The sequence below is a fragment of the Brassica napus genome, chromosome C2 (assembly GCF_020379485.1).
Source record: "Brassica napus cultivar Da-Ae chromosome C2, Da-Ae, whole genome shotgun sequence".
NCBI classification, from domain to species: Eukaryota; Viridiplantae; Streptophyta; class Magnoliopsida; order Brassicales; family Brassicaceae; genus Brassica; species Brassica napus.
Window position 1 is genome coordinate 55,095,771 of NC_063445.1, and position 23,594 is coordinate 55,119,364.

The following is a 23,594-nucleotide window of genomic DNA, read 5'->3' on the forward strand; positions in this document are numbered from 1 at the left end:
AGATTGTTCATGATGCAATATTTCTTATGACGCTACAAGGACACAAACATAATGATTAATTGTGATGATCACTGATTTAGTGAGTCATCGTTATAGCGAAGATTAGACAACATGGACAACCTTTTTATATTGTGAATTAGTTTGGTTTAACCCAACGACTAATCATCATTTGCCAAGCTGTCAGCCTCCTTAATTTTTGTCTTATCACTCTCTATTGTCTTATTACTTATCATCACTCAAATTTGTTATTTATTTCTCTCATTAAACACCACTATTATATACTTGGATCTTTTTACATATTAATTTCATATTATTTATAAATTATCTCAAACAATATATATATATATATATGTAAAATTACAAATCATTTATTAAATAAGAAATTCGCTAGATGTTACATTATCACCACAAGCAAACATCACTTTTAACATCGTCTGTGTAAATCAATTTTGAAAGTACTTTTTGATATTTTTTGTTAATATCTCGACATAGCCGAATATACTAGTTTAAAAAATATATATATAATCGTAGACACTTTCACTTTTTTCAGGTAACGCAATCTCAGTGGATTTATATTCTATTATGCACCAAACTTATGTACTCAACAAAATCATTTCAAAAAATAAAAATTATAAAAATCATTACAGAAAAAAAAAAAAAAAAAAAAAAAGAAAGAAAGAAATAAAGAAAGCAACGGTTTCGCTCCCGCCTTCACAGCTGTCTTTCATAATTAGCCAGCGAATAATACAATCACTCCTCTCACACTACCGTCACGCTATTACAAAACAACAGTCCAATAACAGATCCCATCACTTACATCATCCAACGGTCGGAACGCCTCGTGGCCTAATCTCACTCACCTTTGTGTATATATCAGTCTGGTATCTTCTCAAAGACAAGAGCACACTCTCTTTCTTTCATGGCCACAGATCAAGAAAATCTACTCTCTGATAATTACGAGAAAACGGCAACGTTTTGCGGGTGTGGGTATCTCCGTAGGTTCCATGTGTTTCGGTGGCGAAGAGTAGGAGGTGGAGACAGTGGCTGGAGCGGTAACTTGCAGGAAGAAAGAAGTGAAAGCTGGTGGAGCAGGAAACTTAAGGTGCTAAAGGAGATTTCTGAGAAAATTGCGGGGCCAAAGTGGAAAAACTTTATAAGAAGTTTTAGCAAGAAGAAGAAGGTGAAGAGGGATGTTGATTTCACTTACGATCTTGAAAACTATAGTCTTAATTTTGATGAGGGAGGTGATAATCCCTCACCGGAGAGGTATGTAGCTCCGGTTGTTATTAAAGTTTGATACTTTTTTGGTGTTTATCTCTCATTTTGTAACTATTTTTATTTATTGTGTTATTATATGTTAATACAAACATAATTATATAGTTTCGTGTTTAACTTAATGTTCATCATTCACCACTTCAAGTTTAGATTTTTAAAAACGTGATTAGGTGAGTAATGGCTATAGACTAAATTGATTAACGTTATAAACTAGAACATTCCTTTAGAGAACAACTTGTTTTGGTATAGCTTCTTCTTATGTGCCTAGATAGATATACTTGTGTGGACAAAATGTTGAATTATATTACCAAAAACAAGAAGACAGCAAAAAAATAGATAATAACAGAAGAGAGATTTGTTAAAGACTGAAAGAGATTAATCTAAAGATTGGATAACTAGCGGTAGAACAATCCTGTGCATTGTTCATGGTCCCATTGAGCAAGAAAAATATCTCTGACGACAGGATCTATATCTAACCGACAAAACAGTTGCTGGATGAGGCGGTGGCATTGTGTACAGTGAGCAAGTATGGTGTCTTTGATGCATATGTTTTGTTATGTTTATATCTATTTACTTTTCAAGTCATATATATATATTGACGTTGTGAAGCAAGCAAAGCAAATGAACCACATGTAGTTTAGTATTACTCCCAACTCCCAAGTGTTACGCAATAAACAAAACAAAAGCACTTGAAAACATTAAAGCCTACCAAGTATGGAGATGTTTCTTTATATAGAAACTGTGCATCCCAATGACCTCCATTCACTGTCTTATTCACAAGATACCATGCTGATGATGGTTCATAATAAAACTCATGCATACAAACTATATCCCATTGAAGAAAAAAAACATCAAACAAAAGCCTGAATCATCTTATTTCATCTTTGGTTTGTGTGTACTACTAATAAAATATATGGCATCACATAACCAAACTACGTACTATGTTGTGATTGCACAAAAAGTTGCTTTCTAATACTGTCCCCTCTCCTGTATAAACCCAACTTTAACCCCTAAACACTGCTTCGAATCCCATCCAATCCAGATCCCAAATTCACTCCATATACTTTGTTCTTTCTACGTGAAACGCTCTCTTCCGCTACTGTCACCTGCATTGCTTGCATCCACACAAAGTTGTTTCAGACTCGAGTCAAATCTATACGTTTTCGGATATGTCTTTAAGACCAAAAAAGAAAGTGTTATGTAAATATTGTGTACTTTTTGCGTTTGTTCTTCAAGACAGTGGAAGAAGATGGATTGCTATGCCAGTTCCTCTTTCTCTGATTAATGAACCAATTGTTTATCTGCTTTAGTTGCAAACCTGTCTCCTGCACCAACCTCGCCTTATCTTCCTCCTGACAAAATCAAATATTGTCATTACCTCACTGTTATTACTTCTGATTTTCACTAAATGGAAGAAAATTAATGAGAGAGATAGAGAGAGCTCACAGTAGGGTAAGGCCATTTGGAATGAGATTGCCACCATGCTTTGAGAACAGAAGTGGTGTCTCCTGGTAATTTCCCAGCTCGTCTCTTCCTTAGTATCTCCTCTCTTATGTCTACTATTTTCTCCTTGTAACCCTATTTTCACACCAAACAAACAAAGCTTCTACATTACTACTTGTAATTTTGCATATAGTTCAAACCATACACTACTACTTGACTCGGAAGATATATAATAAACCATTTAGAGGCTTGCAAAGTGATTAAAGTACTGGGTGGTGTTAGTCAGAGACAAGATAATGTTCAAAAAATCGCTAGTTAGTGGTAATGAAACGTTTTATAGAGAACTATTGATTAGACGGGTGCTAGAACCGATTTTTTAAAACATCGGTTAAAGAAAATCGTTTCGTTTAGGTTTGATTTGCTGTTTAGGCATCGCCTATACCGATTTTTAGAACACTGGTGAGAAAAGAACGAGTTATTGAATGATTATTGCTTAATTACCTGTTTGAGCTCATGTTTGAGTTCTTGTCTAACACGCTCCATTAAAGATCTCTCGCTCTCAGTAGGAACCAAAGGACCAAACCCCAAGACATCTAAGCCTCCTCCTCCATCGAACATATTAGCATCGCTCTCTACTTGTTGTTCATCTTCATCATCAGACATTGTTGCCCCCGTGCCTTCTCCTGGAGACACGCCTATCTCACCAACAACACACATGTCCCGACAATTATTGTAAATTTAACAACAAAACAGAGCATGTCTTGTCAACTACAATGGTGAAACATTGTCTCTCTCTCTCTCTCTCTCACCTGTTAAGCTTTGAAGAGACTGCTCAATCTCCCAACAAGCCATTACAGCTTCCATTGCATGAACACGCACGTGTTGTTGTAGTTGCTCTTTGAAAGAACACAGAAGCAGAACATAATGCGTCTGCGTTTGTAAAGACAAAACATGAAAACAGAACAGATCAGTTTCCGACAGAACAGAACAGAAAATGTTTTAAATTTTCTGTCAAAGTCAAATCTTATATAATTACCATGAACTGGTCAAGCTCTTTGTCGTCGCCGACGAGTCCTTGTCCGGCTCCTAAAGCAGAGTACTGCGCGACGACGTTCTGCGACTGAGCAAGCTGCGCGTCGATCCTCGGAAGCTGATCAACCGGCGTCGCGGTTCTCAAACACGCGACGTGCGCCGACAGAAGCTGCTCGTAGAGCGGATGGGAGAGTATCTCCGCCTTTTGCCTCGCATTCTGCCAGCTCACAGCTCCTCCTCCTCCGTCGTTCTTGTTCTCGCCGCCGATCATCGTCTCTGCTCCTCCTTCGTCGATGACAACGGCGGCGTCGGAGCTGTTGTTGTTTTCGGTACGCTGGAGGATGGAAGAGGAACGGGGTAGCCACTGATTAGCAGCGGCGGAGGAAGGAGAATCGGAGGTGGTTGCGGCGGAGGTGTGGAGGTTGAGGAAGTTGTTGTTGTTGTCGGAGCGTAGAAGCGCCGTGTTGAGCCAATTTGGAGGCGGAGCGTCGTGGAAATGTTGCTGCTGCTGCGGAGGCGGCGGAGGAGGTCCGTCTTGGTCGGTGAAATGATTGAAAGAGAGGTCTTGAGAGAGATGATTGTGGTGAAACGCCATCGTTTCGGTGATTTTCTTCTTTTGAAAAGTTTCTGTTTGTGAGAGGGAAAGATAAAGAAAGGAGAAGGTTGAATCTCTGCTTCTACGACGATTGTTTCAATTATCAATCCACAGAAAAAACTTTTTATCTTTTTCTTTATTTAAACGAAAAAGTGTCAGAGAAAATTTCATGTGTATGTAAATATATATGAGTATATATGTGTGGGTGTGCAGACTTGCACAGAGCTGAGAGGTCGAGACGAATGAGAGAGAAGACCTTTTTATTCTCTTCTTTAAAAAAAAAAAAAAAAATCAGACTAGTTACTAGTAGAGCAAAAAAAAATTAGACAATAATAAATTACAACAAAAATAATACGTTAAAAGTTATTAATTAAAAATAAAATGATTTAATTACTTCAAACCCTTAATATTTATCATAACTCAACTTCCTAAATAATAAATTATAGTATTAAACTCAAATCCTAATACAGTATAGGCGTATAGCATATAATTTAACTTCTAATAGATATTATTTAAGTTTTTGGGAAGAGAAAAATATTTTAATGATATCAAAGTATTTTAGGCAATAATAATACTTAGAAAAAGTATTTCCAGTTCAAGTAAATAAGTTTTAGTTATGGTTGACAATAGTACTCCCTTTTTTTCATAATGTTTTGATTTATTGCACATAGATTAAGAAATCTATTTTTATCTAAAAAGTAATTTTACAAATATAATTTAAAAATCATTAAACCAATTAAAAAAATAACTGCAAAATCTAATTAATTGGTAACACAGTTTTTGGTAAAGTTAAAAATAATATAAATATATCAAAACTTCATCTATATTGAAACAATAGACAATTTCTAAAATATCAACAATTATGAAACGGAAAGAATATTATTTTGGCTAAGGAAAAAAAAAAATCTCCTTACCAATCATTTTGGTCCACATAGAGACTAAAAATAGTGAGTAATGAAAAAATAAAAAGATTAGGTCACGCTAAAAAGGTAATTAAAGAAAGTAGGTTGTCGTGGATTAATCTGAGTCGTTTATTGTTAGTGGCGACTGGATTGATTTGGATCGGACGGTGAAGCAAGGTCGTTGCACTCTCCTTCGCTCGGCTGTTTTGTTTTTATATTGTTGAGAAATAATAAATGTAATTTACTATTTTTTAAGGCTAGAATGATACGTGTTCTATTTCCAAACGCAACGTATCTGGATGTACATGCGCGTGTGTCTGACGCTTATATTTTTACTGTCGGACCAGGCGGTGTATCTCACTAAGAAACAAACAAGTACTTCCTCGATTTTTTATCGCAAATAGTGTAAGTAAAATTTGTTTGTTTCAAAATATAAATAGTTTTCATAATTTTAAGTAATTTTTATTTTTATTGGGTACAGTGTGATCAATCAAATAATATATTATATGTTTATTTATGATTGGTTTAACTACACCTAATATATATATCAAATGCTACTTTAAAAAAACTTAATAACTTTCTTAATATTTTTGCATTCACCTAAAACTACCTATATAAAAAAACAGAGGGAGTAAATAAGATTATAAGAGCATGATCGATCCAAATTTCTAAGGATAAGGTTTTTAACATAATACTAGATGGTAATTTGCGCGCATGCACGGAGTGAGTTTTTATAATAATGTTTGTTTATAAAATGATTTTAACATTTTGCAACACTACAATTCGATTATAAAATGGCGAATACAAATGTTGGTCTCTTAAATATATCATCGTTATTGAAGAGTTAACGTATTACATCTTATTTTAATTATTTTTAAGATTTCATATACACGAAATGAAATTAAGTTTTGCGGCTGACACAAATCACCAAAACCAAATAAGCAATATCGATTGTATAATGACGAAAGAGGATTAGGTTTTCTGCTCTCGGTTTGTTTATTATTGACTCTCCATAAGAAATTTTATTTTCTATGCTTTCGTTCTCGTCTTTGTTTCATTGATATGAGTTAAGTTTTTTTTTTTACTTCTTTTATGAATTCAGTGAATTACATAAGTATCAATTAAAAATATGGATATCTGTAAAAATTAGTTTCACTCCATATACATATCTAAAAATCAAAAATTTTGAAAAAAAATCACCGTATATTAACAGGTTAGTGTTCAAATTTAATATATCAAGCTGTTATAAAATATAAGTACATACTCGAAATATAAATGTCTGTCTCGTATATATTCACCACCTCGGTCTAAAAATAATCTAATTAAAACAACAAAACAAATTACTTATTTCACCAGTTCGGATAATATCTGAATTCAAATGGATAATATCCGAACCCGAATAGATATCCAAAGATAATCAAACATAAGTATACTTAACCCAATATTTCTAGTTTATTTCTCTCATTTTATTCAAAATATTTATATTAATGATGCTTATTGCTCAAAATTAGATAATATACGTATAATTATGGACATAATCATTTGCTATTCACTTAAAATACATATCAAGCTCTTGTTTCTTGCTTTAACAAAAGCTGCATCTAAAATTTCAAAACAACAACTAAATTAGTGTCTTTCTATTTTTAAAGTTTTATCTCCAAACCTATTAATAGTTTAATCTTTAAAAATTAGAAAATCAGTTAAGTTAAAATATATTTTAAATACAAAAAACTTAAACAATGAATAATTTATTTACTTTTTCTTCAAAATTTATATATCCGAACCTGACCCAAAATATCTGAACCCGAACATAAAATACCCGAACCTGACTCGAAGTGTAGAAATATTCGAACGGATTCTATACCTTTATACTGAAATATCTGATACAAATCCGAACGTGTATCCGAACACTCACCCCTATGATATATGATCATTTGTATTTTGCTTGAAAAAAAAAGTTAAACCAGATCACAAAATCCTCAATGGGGGACTTTTACATTTTTGGTAATTTATAGTCGTTTTTAAAAATTCAAAATATAACATATAAAAAAATAATTTTTTTATTATATGTTTTTTGACGTCTTTTATTATATGCTTAATGTGATTGTTTAATTTCTTTTAATAGTATAAAATTAAACAAAAAAAAAGAGAGGTTAAAATTTTTTTTTTTATCAAATATGTATTATTCATAATCATTAATGGTCATATATATGTTAACCATATTAGGTATTTCGTAGCTTTTATTTAAGGAAGAAATAATATTATTTTGTACAATATTAATTAATTTGATAGTTAGTTTAATGAAAAGCATAGTATATGTTTATATGGACCAACTTATTTTTCTAACAATTCTAAGAATCATTCTGGTGATGACAATTGGCTACGAAAACATGTTGTAATGCTCCAAGATTAATATATAGGGGATAAGATACGGTATATTAACTTTTAACTAAAAAAATTAAGAGACGTCTCTTAAATAAGAGATATAAAGACGTCTCTTAGTTTTTTTAGTTAAAAACTAAAAGACCGTATCTTATATTACGCTAAGAACTTCTTCACCCGCATTAATCATACTCTAAGTATGATATTGTATAATAAACTCAATTTTACATTTTGCTTCATGCCTCCATCTATTACTCGTTTTTCTTAAAACTCAACATCACTTATATTGGGTATCGCCCTGAATCACTCGAAAGGATTCAACATTACCAAATCAATCCTCATTATATTTTTACACCCCATAGAGAACATCATCTCCCACAACTCAAGATCAGGCCCGGTCTTGAGCAGATACTCAAGAAATATTGGTATGGGGCCTATAATTTTATACACTTGAAAGCTTACAATTTATACTGTTTTTTTTTGTAACAAATGTAAGAATGGATCCTAATCAAATTGCAACATAATAAAACCTTGAATATTTTTTTCATTAGTCTATAATATAAAAAGAGTAAATAGATAATTTCTAGGATTGATAAACTTTTGCAATCTTGAAAATATTGTAAATTCACTTTTAATTTCGTAACTAAAATTTTTATTGTCATTTTGGGCCCATATTTTTGGTTTCGCATTGGACCCGAAATATCTCAGGACCGGCACTGCTCAAGATGACATTGTCTCATTTCAGCACTAATTGGACCTCATGAACGAACACATCTACTAACAGAAACACATTATACAACTTCGAAATAAAATGTTCATCGAGTTATTGGTTCCGAAAAATGAGGATGTAGTGCTTTCCCACCAAAATATTCACCATACGTGCGTCTTCGAACTCATCTCATGACCATTGGTGTTCAATGCCTCATTTCTTAGCCACTATTAGATATATCATATATATGTTTCCTAATATGATAAATGTTAAGTTTCTAATAACTTAGGATGTAGGATCCTTTAGGATCTATCTTTACTTGGGATGGAAGTTATCTCTTATGAAACCTTCTCATATATATATGTATGCGTTGAACACATGAATAAGTATACGAAAGAGAGAGTTTTTACATAGCTTTACAAAGCTTTACATGGTATCAGAGCCTCCCTTTGGCCTGTAATCGATTGCTTTACAAGAATAAGATAATGATGTCAGGTTCCGAAAAAGAAATCGCAAGTAGCGATAGAAGCTTGATCTCACCATACTTTTTACATGCATCTGATCACACAGGGCAAGTACAGACTCCGTTTTTGTTAAACGGATCTAATTATGAACGATGGGCAAAGCTCATGACAAATTCTCTTCGGACAAAGAGAAAGTTGGGTTTCATCAATGGAACCCTAAAAAGACCTACAGATGAAAACGAAGCTGAACGATGGGAGATGGTTAACGTCATGATCATAAGATGGATATACAGCAGCATCAAGCCACATCTCAGAACATCAATATCTCTAGTTTCTGATGTTTCCGTAATGTGGTCTGACCTCAAATCTCGATTCTCATCTGGGGATGATACCTGTGTCCACCAACTAAGAGCCGACATTGCTGCTTGCAAACAAGACGGACAAGCAGTGGAAGTATACTACGGGAAGCTAAAGGTTCTTTGGGATGATCTGTCTGTTTTCGAGGCATACTTTAATTGTTGCTGCGGAAGTGATGTGTGTCCTTTAATGAAGAAATTCTGTAAGACACAAGAAAAGATATTGATTCATGAGTTCCTTATGGGACTTGATAAGAGCAGATTTGGAACTGCACGATCCAACCTGCTGAGTCGTCTCGGCGAGTATAACATAAAGACTGTCTACTCTCAAATCACACAAGAAGAGAGACACCTGGAGGTTACTCAAGAAAAACCCGAAACAGCCGGAGCAGTAGGCTTCTCTGCAACCGCTGCATCTACAACAACAAAACAGAACCAGTCGGTGTCGTGTTCTCATTGTGGAAAAATAGGGCATGAGAAGCATCAATGTTACAAGTTAATCGGTTACCCCGAATGGTTTGGTGATTCAACGTCATCTCCTGGACGTTCCTCATCTGGACGAAGAAGAGGATCTTACAGAGGCAGAGGAAGAGGTCGTGGTGGACCTTCTGCAAATCAAGTGGATGTAGCTCGAACCCAAACGCCTTCACAGAATGGTAGCAGTGACTCCTCAATCACAGATTCGGGTTTTCCAAATCTCACGCAGACCCAATGGAATTCTATTGCAAACTTTGTCAACCAGAAACAAACCAAAGACAAACTCTCTGGTAAGAAACAACAACTCATCCTTTATGGGACACATAGTAAGTATGATTTGGTCATAGACTCTGGAGCTTCGCATCACATGACCGGAGACATAAATCTCTTGACTAATCTAAAGTCAATCAACTCGGTGGCTATATCCTTGCCGGATGGAGGTGTAGCTTGGGCAACACGCTATGGCACACTAAATCTTGGTGGAAAACTTATTCTGCAGCAAGTGCTCTATGCACCTCAGCTCTCTATTACTCTGATCTCAGTGTCACGGTTGCTTAATGATATTGCCAGCTGTGTCATATTTACTAAAAAGTTTTCTGTAATACAGGACCTTGCTTTGAGGACTTTGATTGGTGCGGGTGAAGAGCGTGACGTGATTTATCATCTTACTGGTTCGGTTCTTCCTCAAATCAATCACGCCAACAAGAAGGATATTAGGAATCTGTGGCATCGATGCTTGGGTCATCCATCGTCGAAAGTGTTATCTTATCTTTCAGATTTAGGAAAATTCTCTACAAGCAATAGTGATTTAGATGAGCTTTGTGATACTTGCAATCGAGCTAAACAAACTCGTGTAACTTTTCAAGACAGTTCTAATAAAGCAGATGATTTGTTTTCTTTAATCCACTGTGACTTATGGGGACCATATAGAGAAAAATCTTCATGCGGAGCATCATATTTCCTTACCATTGTCGATGATTGCTCACGAGCTCTCTGGACTTTCTTGCTTCTCGAAAAATATGAAGTAGGAAACGTTTTGAAAAACTTCTTTGCTCTAGTGGATCGTCAATTCAATGATACTCTATATTTACTCCAACCCTAATGTAATTTTTTTTTATCATCACTATATTATAAAGTTACTTTATATAAGAGTAACAAATAAAGTTAAGCATTAGAGATAGTCCGAGAAGATCGCTGGAAAATTATTAACAAAGACTCCTCTTCTATACAAATTGTGATAGTACACCAATTCATATTGTAACGATAATGGTAAAATTTAGGGTGCAAAACACTGATCAAAACCAACCCTAATTTTTTTATTTTTTTGGTAAATAACTAACCCTAATTTTTGTGTTTAAAATATAAATTCAAGGTTAATTTTGATCAATCTTTCGCACCCAACACAATAAATCAATCTCACATCTTCGTAAAACAATATATATATATTTTTCGTCAGACTAAATATTAGTCTTAAAATCTAAATGGGCAAATCTCCAAAATAGCACATTTCTAAGTTTATATCACAAAAATAGCACTCAAAAACTAAAATGACCAAAATAGCACATTTCTAAGTTTATCCTTTGAAAATTTTAATTTTTTTATTTTTCAAAATTTGAAATCTTATCCCCAAAACCTCATTTCTCAACTCTAAACCCTAAACCCTAAACTCTAAACCCTAAACCCTAAACTCTAAACCCTAAACCCTAAACCCTAAACTCTAAACCCTAAACCCTAAACTCTAAACCCTAAACCCTAAACCCTAAACCCTAAAATCTAAACCCTAAACCCTAAACTCTAAACCCTAAACCCTAAATCATAAACCCCATCCTTTAACTCTAAACCCTAAGTTTGTGACTTTTGATAAAACATTAAGTGCTATTTTGTGACTTTTGACCTTGAGTACTAGTTTGGAAACATAAACTTGATTTAGTGCTATTTTTGTCTTTTTCTCAATCTAAAAAGCCATAAAGCTTTTGTGCGGACGACAAGTGTTCTCTTGATCACGACTAACGTTTTTTCTTGCCGGCGGTGTCGGATGACTTACGTACGTTTCTCTATGATGTGTTTCATGCTCTTGCCCTTTCTTTTGGTTCTATTCGAAAGCGATCATATCGCTTGACTTGGTTGCTCCAGCTTTAGCTTGATTTATTCGTCCTTTTATTTTAGACTTAAGGATATTGCAAAAAATTTCCATTATCCACTGAATATTCTACAAGTAATCACATAACTAAAGCAACGCGATACGTAGCCGCCCCCGTAAAGGTTGGAGGGTGACGAAGGCCCTACGTCCCTACCACAACGAGAAGTCTACAACTTTATATAAGAAAATATTAATAAAATATCAATTGCTTATTGGACAACCTATTACAAATGTTGGAAAAACTTTATAAATTTCTCATGCAAAATCTATAGTTTCAACTAATCATTCATTATTAATGTGAACGAAGAAAAATTAATGGCTAGTTCTGCTTAATCTAGGATTCCACCACAAACTTTTATTACCACAAACCGTGTAACAAAGAGAACCGGTTGGCCGGAAATAGCCGGTGTAAAGACAAAAGTTAAAGGGCAAAATGAAAGAGAAAGAAAAGGCGACCACAAATCACGTCGTTACTCACGCGCCCAAAAACGAAAGACACGCGTCGATATATTGTCTGGACCACAACTGGTCCCCGCCAAAGCAAAAGCATGAGTCTTAGGATAAGAGAATCCTCACCGTACATCTGGATTGATGCAGCCCGAATAATGAAAGGATAAGTATATATAAATTATTTTCCAAGAACAGTGCAAACACGACAAAACATATTAAAACCAATTAAATAATTAAACGCCAGGGACCGGTCTTAGATTTTTTTTCTAGACTTATGCTGACAGCCGCCGGCTTAGTGGAAGAGAAGAGACGGATTTAAAGAACGTTGCTTAAAATTAGACTTGCGCGATTTTTTTTCTTAAAATTATGTTACAATGTAAGGTTTGGAATCCCATCTTATGGATGATAGCCAAATATGAAAATCGTAAGAGTTCGAAAAAAAGTAGGCATAAGGAAAAGGACAGATTTGCTATTACATATGAAGCTCGAAGAACAATCAACTCTTCTTCAAATTTTATTTCCTTTGGGATGTTGTTCTGTCCTAATAATTATGTAATGTTGTTTTTCTTATTTGCAAGTTTCTGTAATACTATTTTATATTTATAAATAAAGTAAGTTGTTGTTAAAAAATGGTAAAAATCTAGATATTTCATAATTTGTAATAATACTTTTATTAAAATTTAATAAAAAGATTATGAAATTTGTATTTTTTATCTATTTAATAATTTAATTGTTAATAAATTCAGATTTAAATAAAATTAATATTTAAGAACAATTATGAGTTTAATTAATTAAATAATATGAGTAAAATATTTTTAAAATCTTGTTATATTAAAAATATAAAATCAAAAATACCAAAGTAGAATAATATTATGCATAAGCGTATTTGATTAAATGGTCTAATTGTACGTAATGATTAAATTATCGTTAACTCTTAAAAAATCAGTGTACTTTTGTAATATAACAAATACTATAGCGCGTGGGGTCTACTCGTTGTTGACGGTGAGGGGGTGAGAAGGTGCTATATATCCAACTGTTTACCTATAGCCAAATGGTCCCCTGCCTACTTCACAAAAAAAAAAAAAAAAAAATTTAATTTTTCTTAATATAACCTGACAAAAAAATTCATGAAATATTTTCAAAATTCAATATCTATAATATCTGACGAAAGGAAAACCTTAAATATTTACATTTACAAAGTTTTTTGTAATTATTTATAATTGAATTACTATTTGAACTAAAATAAGTTTGAACGCAATTGTACGTACATGTGCAGATTGTCTAGTGAAACATGTAAAATTGTAAGTCCATAGCTTTTGCAAGAGGAAAGTTTTGTTCCGTAAATCTAATAATATAATGCTTTGTTGTAAAAAAAAAACTAGCATGTCTTTGTAAAATAAGAGATGCAATAAGGGAAATAATAGAAGGTGACTAAACAATATGCTTTACCTTTGGATCATCGTAACTGAGAGGCTTATTTTATATACATCGTTTACTCCTTTCAATGGAAGCTAGTGTGTCATTTTCAAAACCTTTTGATCCTTCTTCTTTCTTTTTCTTTAAAGCTGAACACATCTAACACAATTTCACACAAGGTACAACGAAAAATAAATTAAATTTGGAGTACTTTCGGTCACTAAATTCATAAGTAAGATATTGTACTTTAGTTACGAGAATCATTTAATAGCAAAAGCGGCAAATGTTCCCTGTAACATACTGTTTTGCTTACTATGCAACAGTAGATGCATGATATATACTTTTGTCCAAAAAGATGCATAATTTTTTATTTTTTTTGAACACCAAATGCTTATATTAAAATTAAATACCCCAAAGGCTAAGTCGGTTACAACCGGAGAGATTCTCGACGGTAAAGTGATAAACGAAAATAACTAAAACATGACGAATGATAGATGTCGCTAAGGAGACAAGAGACCCGTAGAGAAGCTTCACTTGTATTCATAAAGTCCGCGTTCGAAGAAACACAAAGAAGTCAAAATCGACGTTGAATAACCCAACCGATGGGTTTTGAGAGCAGTTAAAAACCATATCTGAAAATGTCTGGATCTCCTGACATTGCAATGAGGTGCGGAGAGGCTGCCGGAGTAGGACTACACACTATTAAAACAATATAGACAGATTTGTATATTTATACTATTTATTTGCGAAAAATATTGTGAGTTTATGATTATAGGATGCTCATGCGGAATAAACATATTGTAGATTAGAATGTCAAATAAATAAAAAGAAGTTAACCGTGTGTTGATTTATAATAAGTACAGTCTCATCACTCAAGTCATGCACATATTCCTCAGTGTCATGTTCCTCCGCCTAGTTCTTATGAATATGCATGGGTAAAATAAATCAGTGAATTGGCAACTCTTATTCTCGTTATCATCCAGGGAATCCTCTAGGATTCTTCTTTCGCTGATCCAGTCGAAGTATTCCTTTTGATTCGCGCTTCCCGAGTGATGTATCAATGGGCACGAACAACACCATTTAAATGCAAAACCGATTTGAGAAACAACCAATATCAAGCAATGTTTCATTTGGTTACATATATATATATATATATATATATATAGAATACTAATCCACATATAGGAGCAAGAGCTGTCTAAGTTTTACTAGCCGATTCAACTATTAGAGATTATATTTACAAGACTTTAATCTGTATAATGTGTGTATGCGTTGAAATGAAAGAAAATAAAATGTATAGAGATCTCAATTAATTTTCCGACAGTGGGGGAACATATAAGATTTGTCAAACGAATTAGTTCACAAATTCAAATTTGTGGGGTAGAGATGGAGACGAAGGGTAGCTAACTGACAAAATTTCAATTAAACATTGTAGATAATCTATACAGATCAGAGGCATTAACTAATGTAACTTGATGGGTTTAAACGACAGTACTCACACATACATGTACCATTAATTGTCATTTACACTGGCTTATTACCACTCAATATTTGCATGCAGCATCTAGACATGTTAAATACGCATACAAAGACTAGAATATCAGGCATTAAATCATGTCATTTGAGCTTTAACAAGAAAAGTTGAGTGTATGATACATTTTTGTGTGAACTGTGTACACAGAGACTAGAGATAACATTTCAAAAAAAAATCTTAATATCCAACAACCCAAAAAATATCTTTGATACAAAGCCCCTACTTATAATCAATAAGCCGAAGGAACAACGGACCTTGATGAAACCTACCTATTGCCGAAAATCATGTAATAGTCCAACATGAAAATAAACTTAAGTAGCTTTCACAATCAGTGGAAATAGCAGAGCCAGCAAGAGGAACGACAAAACTATTGATGTTAAATGTTATAACTAGTACAAGTCCATAAACATGTAATGTTAGGGGATGTGAAAAGAGGGTAAAGATAAGTGTTGAGTCAAAGGAGGTATGTAGAAGTCAAGAGCAATAAGACATTACATGTTCCTCAAGTTAAGACCCTCCAAATAAGACTGTTCTCCATGGAAAGTGGACCACCAAAAATAGAGAAAAGCAGAGAGAAGTGAGTGTTTTCATAAATGTTCAATTCTTTAAGGGAATGGACCACTCCTCCACTCTCTTCTTCTTTCACTCTCGATGCTTCTGTCTTTGGCCATACCATACCACACTCACATTGCTTGCTTACTTTTGGTCATGAATTTGACATATTTGAGTATCTTAGGTCATTTTCTCCACCTAAAATCGGAAAGAAGGAAAGCAATAATCTATTTCTGAAAGACATACAGCTGGTTCTAAATTTGCAGCCCATAACTTTTATAAAGAAAAATGATAAGCAGCTAATGGTCCTCACAATCTATGATGGGGTAGCAGGGCCGGCTCAACACTTTTAGGGGCTCTAGGGCAATAAAAATTTTTTTTACCCTCTAAAATTTATATACAGATAATGATTAAAATATTTTAAAATTTAATCAGTAATATTTTATATATTTTGTAATGAAAATAAAACTATATACATATCAAATAATTTTGGACCCTTTTCAATTTTATTTATTATATTTATAATTTTTTTATATATAAAAATATAGATTTATAAAAAAATTAGATCCATTAATTAGTATTATACGGGGGACACGGGTTTGGGTCTGGGAGGATCGCACCGCTTGTTCCCCCAAATGAGCCGGCCATGATGGGTAAATGACACATCCCGATTTCTTCCATCCACAGTTACTACGACGATGCAACTTATAATAGTGTCACCTCTAATCTCAGGATTAACCAAGATTATATTTTCATTGGTGAGGTTGATCACTTCACGGCAGTGATGAGCGAGGACTAGGGGGAAAGGAGATTGGCGGATTTAAGATGTTTGAGTGTTTGTAACGGGCTTGGCCCATTTAAGGCGTAATGATTTCGTCTGTGATGTATCCCCCAATTCATCCAAGTCTAACTAATCACACGAAAATTAATTTCCGCCACAAGCTCGACCACCACAATTAACACTATAAATTATTAAATTTAGCGGGATAGTTATTTCTATCCAAGATGGGCCCGCGATGAATAACATATCATGTTTAGTAAACTGTAATCAATATAAAAATATATACCAAGATTGCGGTAGGCGTGAGTCGGGCGGTTAGTGTACACCTAGCGATTGTTAACTAATCGGAGAGTATTCGGGGAGTAATTATTTGTACTTTTTTATTATAAATATACGTATATGTACTAACATATGTGAAAACTACCGAAAACCAAACATAAATACATCATAGTCCAATGGTTCGGGATTCGTTTGATGTTTTAAGAGGTGCCGGGTTCGAATCTTAGGAGAGGAGTCTTTTCATTTCTTTTTATTAGTGATTTTAAGAAAACAAAGTTAAAAACTACTTAAATTTGTCCCACATCGACAACAAACTAAGAGAAGGAGAGGTGTTGAGGTACCCTATATATACATGACAAGGTCTCTCAGCATTTCCAAGTCGAAATGCTGCTTGTAGTCCGATTTTCGTCAAATTAAATGCAGTTTTATGGCAAGCCGATTTATTGAGTCGATTTGGTCCAAATCGCGGTGGAAGACCCGCGCCTAGTCGGACGCTTAATCAGCTAGGCGCCCGCGTTTTAGAACCTGGGATATAAATATATATATATATATATATATCATTCATTTCATGAAAACTGAAAGAATAAGACTGTCTAACAACAAAGTCAAAAGTTTATTCTTCCACATTCAACCATTTAGCTTCAACATTGTTCCAAAACATACATCACATGACCTACTGAATCCAATTTCCTCTTCCAGATACACTGTATTCAATTTCTTGTATTTGCATATACACAGACAATATTACCAATATTACCAATATAGGCATCTCCTTTTATAGAATTAACAAAAGATATAGCTGTTTATAAACATAGATAATATTTACCACGTCTCACAAACATTGTAACATATACTCCCTCCGTTTTTTAATATAAGTCGTTTTATAATTGTGCACATAGATTAAAAAAATCAATAATTTTTTATATTTTCTAAACAAAAACATCATTAATTATTTACCTAACCACAAATCAACCAATGGAATAATAAAATAGAAGGTATATTATCATTGGTCATATAACATTAAGTGTTAATAAATTTTACATAGAAAATCGAAAACTTCATATAATTTGGAACATAAAAATTCCTTTAAAACGACTTATATAAAAAAACGGAGGGAGTATTTCTTAAAGACCACCAAATATTTCTGAGTTTATTTTTGTGGTTAGCATATAGAAGCAATTTGTCAGTAGGAAACAAAGAACTTCAACGGATGAAGCGCTACGGAGGGAACAAATTAAAGACCCCCATGGAGTGCGGTGAAATGGAATCACAAAAAGTCTCGTTACTTTTGAAGTCAAATGTAACATTCACTTGCCCTCACTCTGCTCTAAAACCGCGTCCAATTTATTGTATTTTCCATTTTCGAAATGATAAAATTTGAAATTTGTCAACATAGATTAGATTTTTTGTACCAAGAACATAAAGATGCATAGATACCACCAAAAGATACTGCATGTGTGTATGCAAGCTGAGGAACAAAGTCTCTCACTGAAACGTCCAAAGTCCATGTTAAATAAGCTTCATCCAAATTTACATTTGTTCTCTAGAATATTAGTTTTCTTGTGACCTTTTATAGCATGAAATTTCGTAAGAATCTATTTGAATTTAACATTATTTTATCCTGTTTCTGTTCATGCCATGCATTCGGAAAGAATTTTTTTTTTGATCAAACATTTGGAGAATCAGTTCAAAAAAAAACATTTGGAGAAGAATAATGAAATTGTTATGAATAGTTACGTGGATGTACATCATATGTCCAAAAGCCCATGTTCTAGAAAGTTCATAAACCCTAACTTGTATCATATATATATATGCATATACCAACCTATGAAATAATAAGATTAACCAATTTCCTCTTTCTCTTGATTCACAACACGTTATCAGCAAGCTCTAATTCTAGCCGTAAAAAAAAAAAATAAATCTCTTAGCTTAGCGACTTCGTTTTGATCTTAGACGTCGTCTTCATATCCCTCATTGACCCTTCGATTGATGTTGCTACCACTACCTATCAAGATAAGGATTACTCTCCATACTCTTATATCATACTTAAACGATCATGCTTTAACCAATTATTTAGATCTGATTATTATGTTATTATTTCGTTATATTGCAACGAGTAGCTTGTTTCAATATTCAATTATTCTTATTAGATGACTTGCAACCGAAGCTTTACAATAAATGATCTGTATTTGTTTTTAACTTCTAACTTGTTGATTAATTTGATTAAGAAGAATTAAGATCTATACTAATTACTTGGAACTGAATTATGCGTTAAAGAAAAAAATTATGTTTGATTGAACTATCGGCTGTTACATGATTTTTCTTTCTTTGATTGATCTAATTAAATTAACAGTGAGCAATAATTTGATATTGCTTGGTTTAGTTGGTTATAGTATCTTTGGTATGAACTATTTAATTTTACGAAAACATACGTTGTAAGTTCATGCATTATGCCTTATTGCCAATCTGTTTGTAATATATAATATAGATATGAGATGATTACATATTTCATTGTTTACTAGGTGATCCGCCCGCGCTGAAGCGCGGGTATAGTTAAGTTAATTAGTATTTATAATTTATTATGTAAAATTATTATTTATTTATAAAATATATAAATTTTTTTATGAAAGTAGTATTATATGTATAAAGTGCACGTTATAGTTAAATTCTTTTAGTATTTATACTTTTATTATGTAAAATTATGATTTATTTATAACATATATATATATATATATATATATATATATATATATAAATTTTGTTATGAAAGTAGAATTATTATATGTATAAAGTGCACGTTAAAGCTGGAGAGAAGAATGTGCTTGAGAATAAGATTCAGCGGTGGTGATAATGCCCGAAGCGTTAAAGCTTCAGCAGGACAAAGCAGCGAAGGGGTGGAGAAAACAGACAGCACCGGAGGAGGAGGAGCAAGACAGTTCGCTGGTCCTGTAATGGGGGTTACTACACTTGATCGTGGCTTTGCTAACTCCACTACCGTTGAGCATTAACCCTTTTATGATTACTCTAGTGTTTGTTTGAATTGGATTTAAAGAATCCTGTTTGTCTGGATATTAGGATGAAGTTGTGAAACTTTCACCGCACGCGAGGGCTATTAGAGATGTGGAAGATGAGGAACTAAGAAGCTTTTTCTTCGGAATGTGAGGTTTCAATTAATAAGTAGTTGTGGAAGATAACAGCCGTCTACTGTTTTTATCTCTTCAAAGCTTGTTGGACCTTCGACTATTTTTAGCAAAACCCTTAAATAATACACTTCACCTAAAGATGGTGGCACATAAGTGATCCTTCCGATTGCAAAACCCCTCCGCCTTGGTTTCCACATTCTGGTTTTAGATGCCAGACAAAGTACGATGGGAAGTCTGCATAAGTGAGATTTTTTGATTCTGGATATATCTTATTGGCCTCCATCCAGGCTACAAACTTGGACTTCCCGACAGAAATTCGGGTTAGTACTTCTTCAACGGGGTCATCTTCATTGTAAACAACCAGTTGTTGACGTGGGAGATGGAATGATAGTTTTTCTACTGATGTAGTCCGATAATGAGTAGGAAAAGCAAGAGTTCTCCAAGTAGCTCACATGCTGATATGTATCTGAAAAAAAATTGCCAAACTAAAATTCAGCTAATGAACATTAAGAATCATACGATAAATCTGATTGGTTTTCCATTTTATTTTCAAAAGATAGGAAAGGAATAATATTTTTCAGTCATCACAATACTTGAATCTAATTTGAAATCGTGAACAACCTAACAATAATTTAAATCTGATAGTCAGTCTCACCATTATCAAAATACTACATTATAAAAACTCAGCTAATGAACATTAAGAATCATACGATAAACTCACATTGTATCTCGTAGAATATTGTCAAGCTTTGAGTTATCCTTCCCCTTTGTTTTTATCTGCTCCATTGGTCCAATATTCACAATTTGACCAATCACATCTGAAAATATCAAAAAACTCTGTCATAAATCCCAAATTTAAATAAAAGAATATTTTTGAAATTATTCAAAATAGAAAATATAACTTACCGACCAAAATGTTTTTGTCTAGCTTTCCGGATAATATCTCTTCAAAGTTTGAAAAATATTTTTCTGGATAATACTCGAGAAAATCATCAGCTGCTTTGACCTTAGTTGTTCTGAAGAATGTAATCTTATAAGGATAAGGATTGGTCCTAAATTCTCCAAGATAGTCCTTCAACTGGAAAGTATTGATGCTCACAGCTTCACCTTCTTTCAGAACAGTTAGGTGTTTCTTCATCAAGTTTTCTTCAACTTGAGCATGAATCTTTGATCCCTATAAACAGAAAAATAACAACGATAACTAAAAGGTCTTTTAAGACAACATGAATGAATTTATATAATCATATAAATTATAAATAAATAAATATGTTTTTATGGGATTAAGAACAAGCCTCTTCATCAATCAACACCATCTCATGAGTGTTTCCAGAACTCTTGTAGGTCTTCCAGAGGACCAGAACCTTCACTTTGATTTTTTGTGTTTCATCAGCGGAATCAATGTTTTTCACAAGAACAAAGGAATTGTTTTTCTTAGATATAATCGACATTGCAATAAACTTTGTAAAACTTGAGGGCAATTTTAATATGGGTAGTGAATTTTAAAGTTGTCTATCATATATATATATATATATATAGCATAATAGGTCAAATTCATGTGAGAATTATATATTTTCCATAATTATTTCTTTCCTTTTGTGTTTTTCTATTAATGGGAAATATACAAAACAATTGAGTGAAAAAGTAAAATTTACATCTCTAAGAAATATCGAAGTCACGAACCGACATGACATGCGTGACACGCAATTGTAATAGTTACTATATGTAGCATAATAGGTCAAATTCACGTGAGAATTATATATTTTCCATAATTATTTCTTTCCTTTTGTGTTTTACTATTTATGGGAAATATACAAAACAATTGAGTGAAAAAAGTAAAATTTACATCTTTAAGAAATATTGAAGTCACGAAGTCACCGACATGACATGCGTGTCACGCAATTGTAAGAGTTACCATAACTAAATATGGTAATAAATAAGAGTTACCAAAACTAAATAAGAGTTACCATAACTAAATATGGTAATAAATAAGAGTTACCATAACTAAATAAGAGTTACTATAACTAAATATGCATAAATAAGAGTAATCATAACTAAATATGCATACCTAGTTGGAATAAGATGTGACTTTTACATATTTAATTTGGAATATAAATTGGAATATGAATCATTATGACCACGTGTAATTGATTTTTGTATATCCATACCAGATTTTTTAATATTAATTTTATTGACTTCGTAATTTATTAAACTATTGAATACATGCATGTATCTTCCAACCGGTGAGATTATTTAATAACTGAAATTATGCATGGTTGCCAAGAGACCTGCAAGTGTCCAAAAAACACACACAACTGTCTCACCAGGCCTAGCTCATGTGCACGTAATAATGTATTTCAAGGTTCTAGAATTTGTAGTTTAGAAGACCAAGGAAAACGCCTAATGAAAAAATTGTATATATGAAGGGTATCAAAAGATTATTAAGTATTGAACAAAAATGCCTTTGTTATTTAATTATAATAACATATTTTAAATTAATATTAATAAAATACAACATAAAAGATAAATAGAATTGCAATCAAAGCCACCGTTTAACAATAGACGGAGATTATATTATTGATAAGGCATTTCAAATCTTAAATATTGTCAAGGAGCTTCCATTGATACGCATGAGTGATTTGATATCCGCCAAAGCTAAACTCTTAATTTGATCTTCTGAGAAATTTAAATCTGAAAGAAAAGAATCAAATTTAAATTATAAGCATTGAGCATTATAATGAAATTTAATTAGTATTACTTATCCTCCTTTTTTCGAAAAAAAAGGATCTTACTTGTATCATCCATTTTTTTCCTTTCGTTACATGATATATCTGTTGATAGTATTTTCCAAGTAGCATTCCATATGTTTTCTGGAGTTATGGTATTATTTGAAAGCAACATTGTACAAAACAGTTGACGAAGACACTTTGCTGAACACCAAAAACTTGCTTCTTTAATAGCTTCGATGTATTCTTTATCATCGTCGATAGGAATCTGCAGGGGTTTGAGTTTTTCCTCAGCTGAATAAGTGTTGGTCAAAAGAGAAGAAGAATTTTTTTTAGGTGTGTGAGACGACATGGCCTAAAGCTTTTTGTTAAATAATTATTGCAAGGTAATATGAATGATATATATATAACATTCACGTCATTGAATATATGAATAATATATTTTCCATATTGATTGAATATAGGAATCATATATTTTCCATATAGTTTTCCTTCGGGGAATAATGTTATAGTTTTAAGTATTCACAAGCCATGTCATCTTTTTCATAAGCCATGTCATCTATTTAAGTGTGCCATGTTATCTTTTTTTTTGTGAGAGTCTTTGTAGAGATGACATGTAAGCAAATTTTTAAAAATCACTTCTCAAATATAGTCTAGGGGATGTCTATATCATCTTAGTTTAACTATTTATAAAATTAAATTCAGTACACATATGAAAATAGATAGTTCAATTAGTCATATATTTTTTTGCCAAATTTATAACGCCTGCAAGTTAGTTTTGGTTTGACTCTGTCATTATTGAACGATAGCATGAGTAAAACTTATTGCACGAGATACATATGTTTGACTGTAAAACTATATCAACAGATTATTATCATTATTAGTTTAATCAAACTTATTTAACTTAAGAATTTATGAAAAAAAAATTAATATCTTGATTT

The 23,594-nt window shown here is 32.8% G+C and overlaps 3 protein-coding genes and 1 long non-coding RNA gene across 6 annotated transcripts; 2 read left to right on the top strand and 2 right to left on the bottom strand.

Moving 5' to 3' along the window:
* The first annotated feature begins 853 nt into the window (after window positions 1-853).
* On the top strand, window positions 854-1,379 carry BNAC02G40780D. Its single transcript, XM_013819891.3, has one exon. It carries the CDS (start codon window positions 920-922, stop codon window positions 1,295-1,297), a length of 378 nt encoding a protein of 125 aa, XP_013675345.2. The 5' UTR covers window positions 854-919; the 3' UTR covers window positions 1,298-1,379.
* A 648-nt stretch (window positions 1,380-2,027) lies between these two features.
* Window positions 2,028-4,619, bottom strand: LOC106382631 (homeobox protein knotted-1-like 3). Of its 3 annotated transcripts, XR_007319812.1 has the most exons (7): window positions 3,755-4,586; window positions 3,528-3,648; window positions 3,220-3,413; window positions 2,722-2,853; window positions 2,491-2,627; window positions 2,126-2,389; window positions 2,028-2,086 (listed from the first exon to the last, which is right to left on the bottom strand). XR_007319812.1 is itself a non-coding variant. In XM_013822663.3 (6 exons), exons 1-6 carry the CDS (start codon window positions 4,343-4,345, stop codon window positions 2,350-2,352), a joined length of 1,215 nt encoding a protein of 404 aa, XP_013678117.2. In that variant the 5' UTR covers window positions 4,346-4,619; the 3' UTR covers window positions 2,028-2,349. The 3 variants fall into 3 exon arrangements, 2 of the variants coding, with proteins under 2 accessions (XP_013678117.2, XP_013678118.2); XM_013822663.3 differs by having other exon boundaries at window positions 2,028-2,389; window positions 3,755-4,619; XM_013822664.3 differs by having other exon boundaries at window positions 2,028-2,381.
* A 12,836-nt stretch (window positions 4,620-17,455) lies between these two features.
* Window positions 17,456-20,053, top strand: LOC125581985. Its single transcript, XR_007319813.1, has 2 exons — window positions 17,456-19,783; window positions 19,863-20,053. It is a non-coding gene; the product is annotated as an uncharacterized LOC125581985 (long non-coding RNA).
* A 3-nt stretch (window positions 20,054-20,056) lies between these two features.
* LOC106352095 (replication factor A protein 1-like) lies at window positions 20,057-23,372 on the bottom strand. Its single transcript, XM_048748325.1, has 4 exons — window positions 21,223-23,372; window positions 20,837-21,104; window positions 20,652-20,748; window positions 20,057-20,396 (listed from the first exon to the last, which is right to left on the bottom strand). The coding sequence occupies exons 1-4, from the start codon at window positions 21,376-21,378 to the stop codon at window positions 20,327-20,329; spliced, it is 591 nt and encodes a 196-aa protein (XP_048604282.1). The 5' UTR covers window positions 21,379-23,372; the 3' UTR covers window positions 20,057-20,326.
* Between the last annotated feature and the right edge of the window lie 222 nt (window positions 23,373-23,594).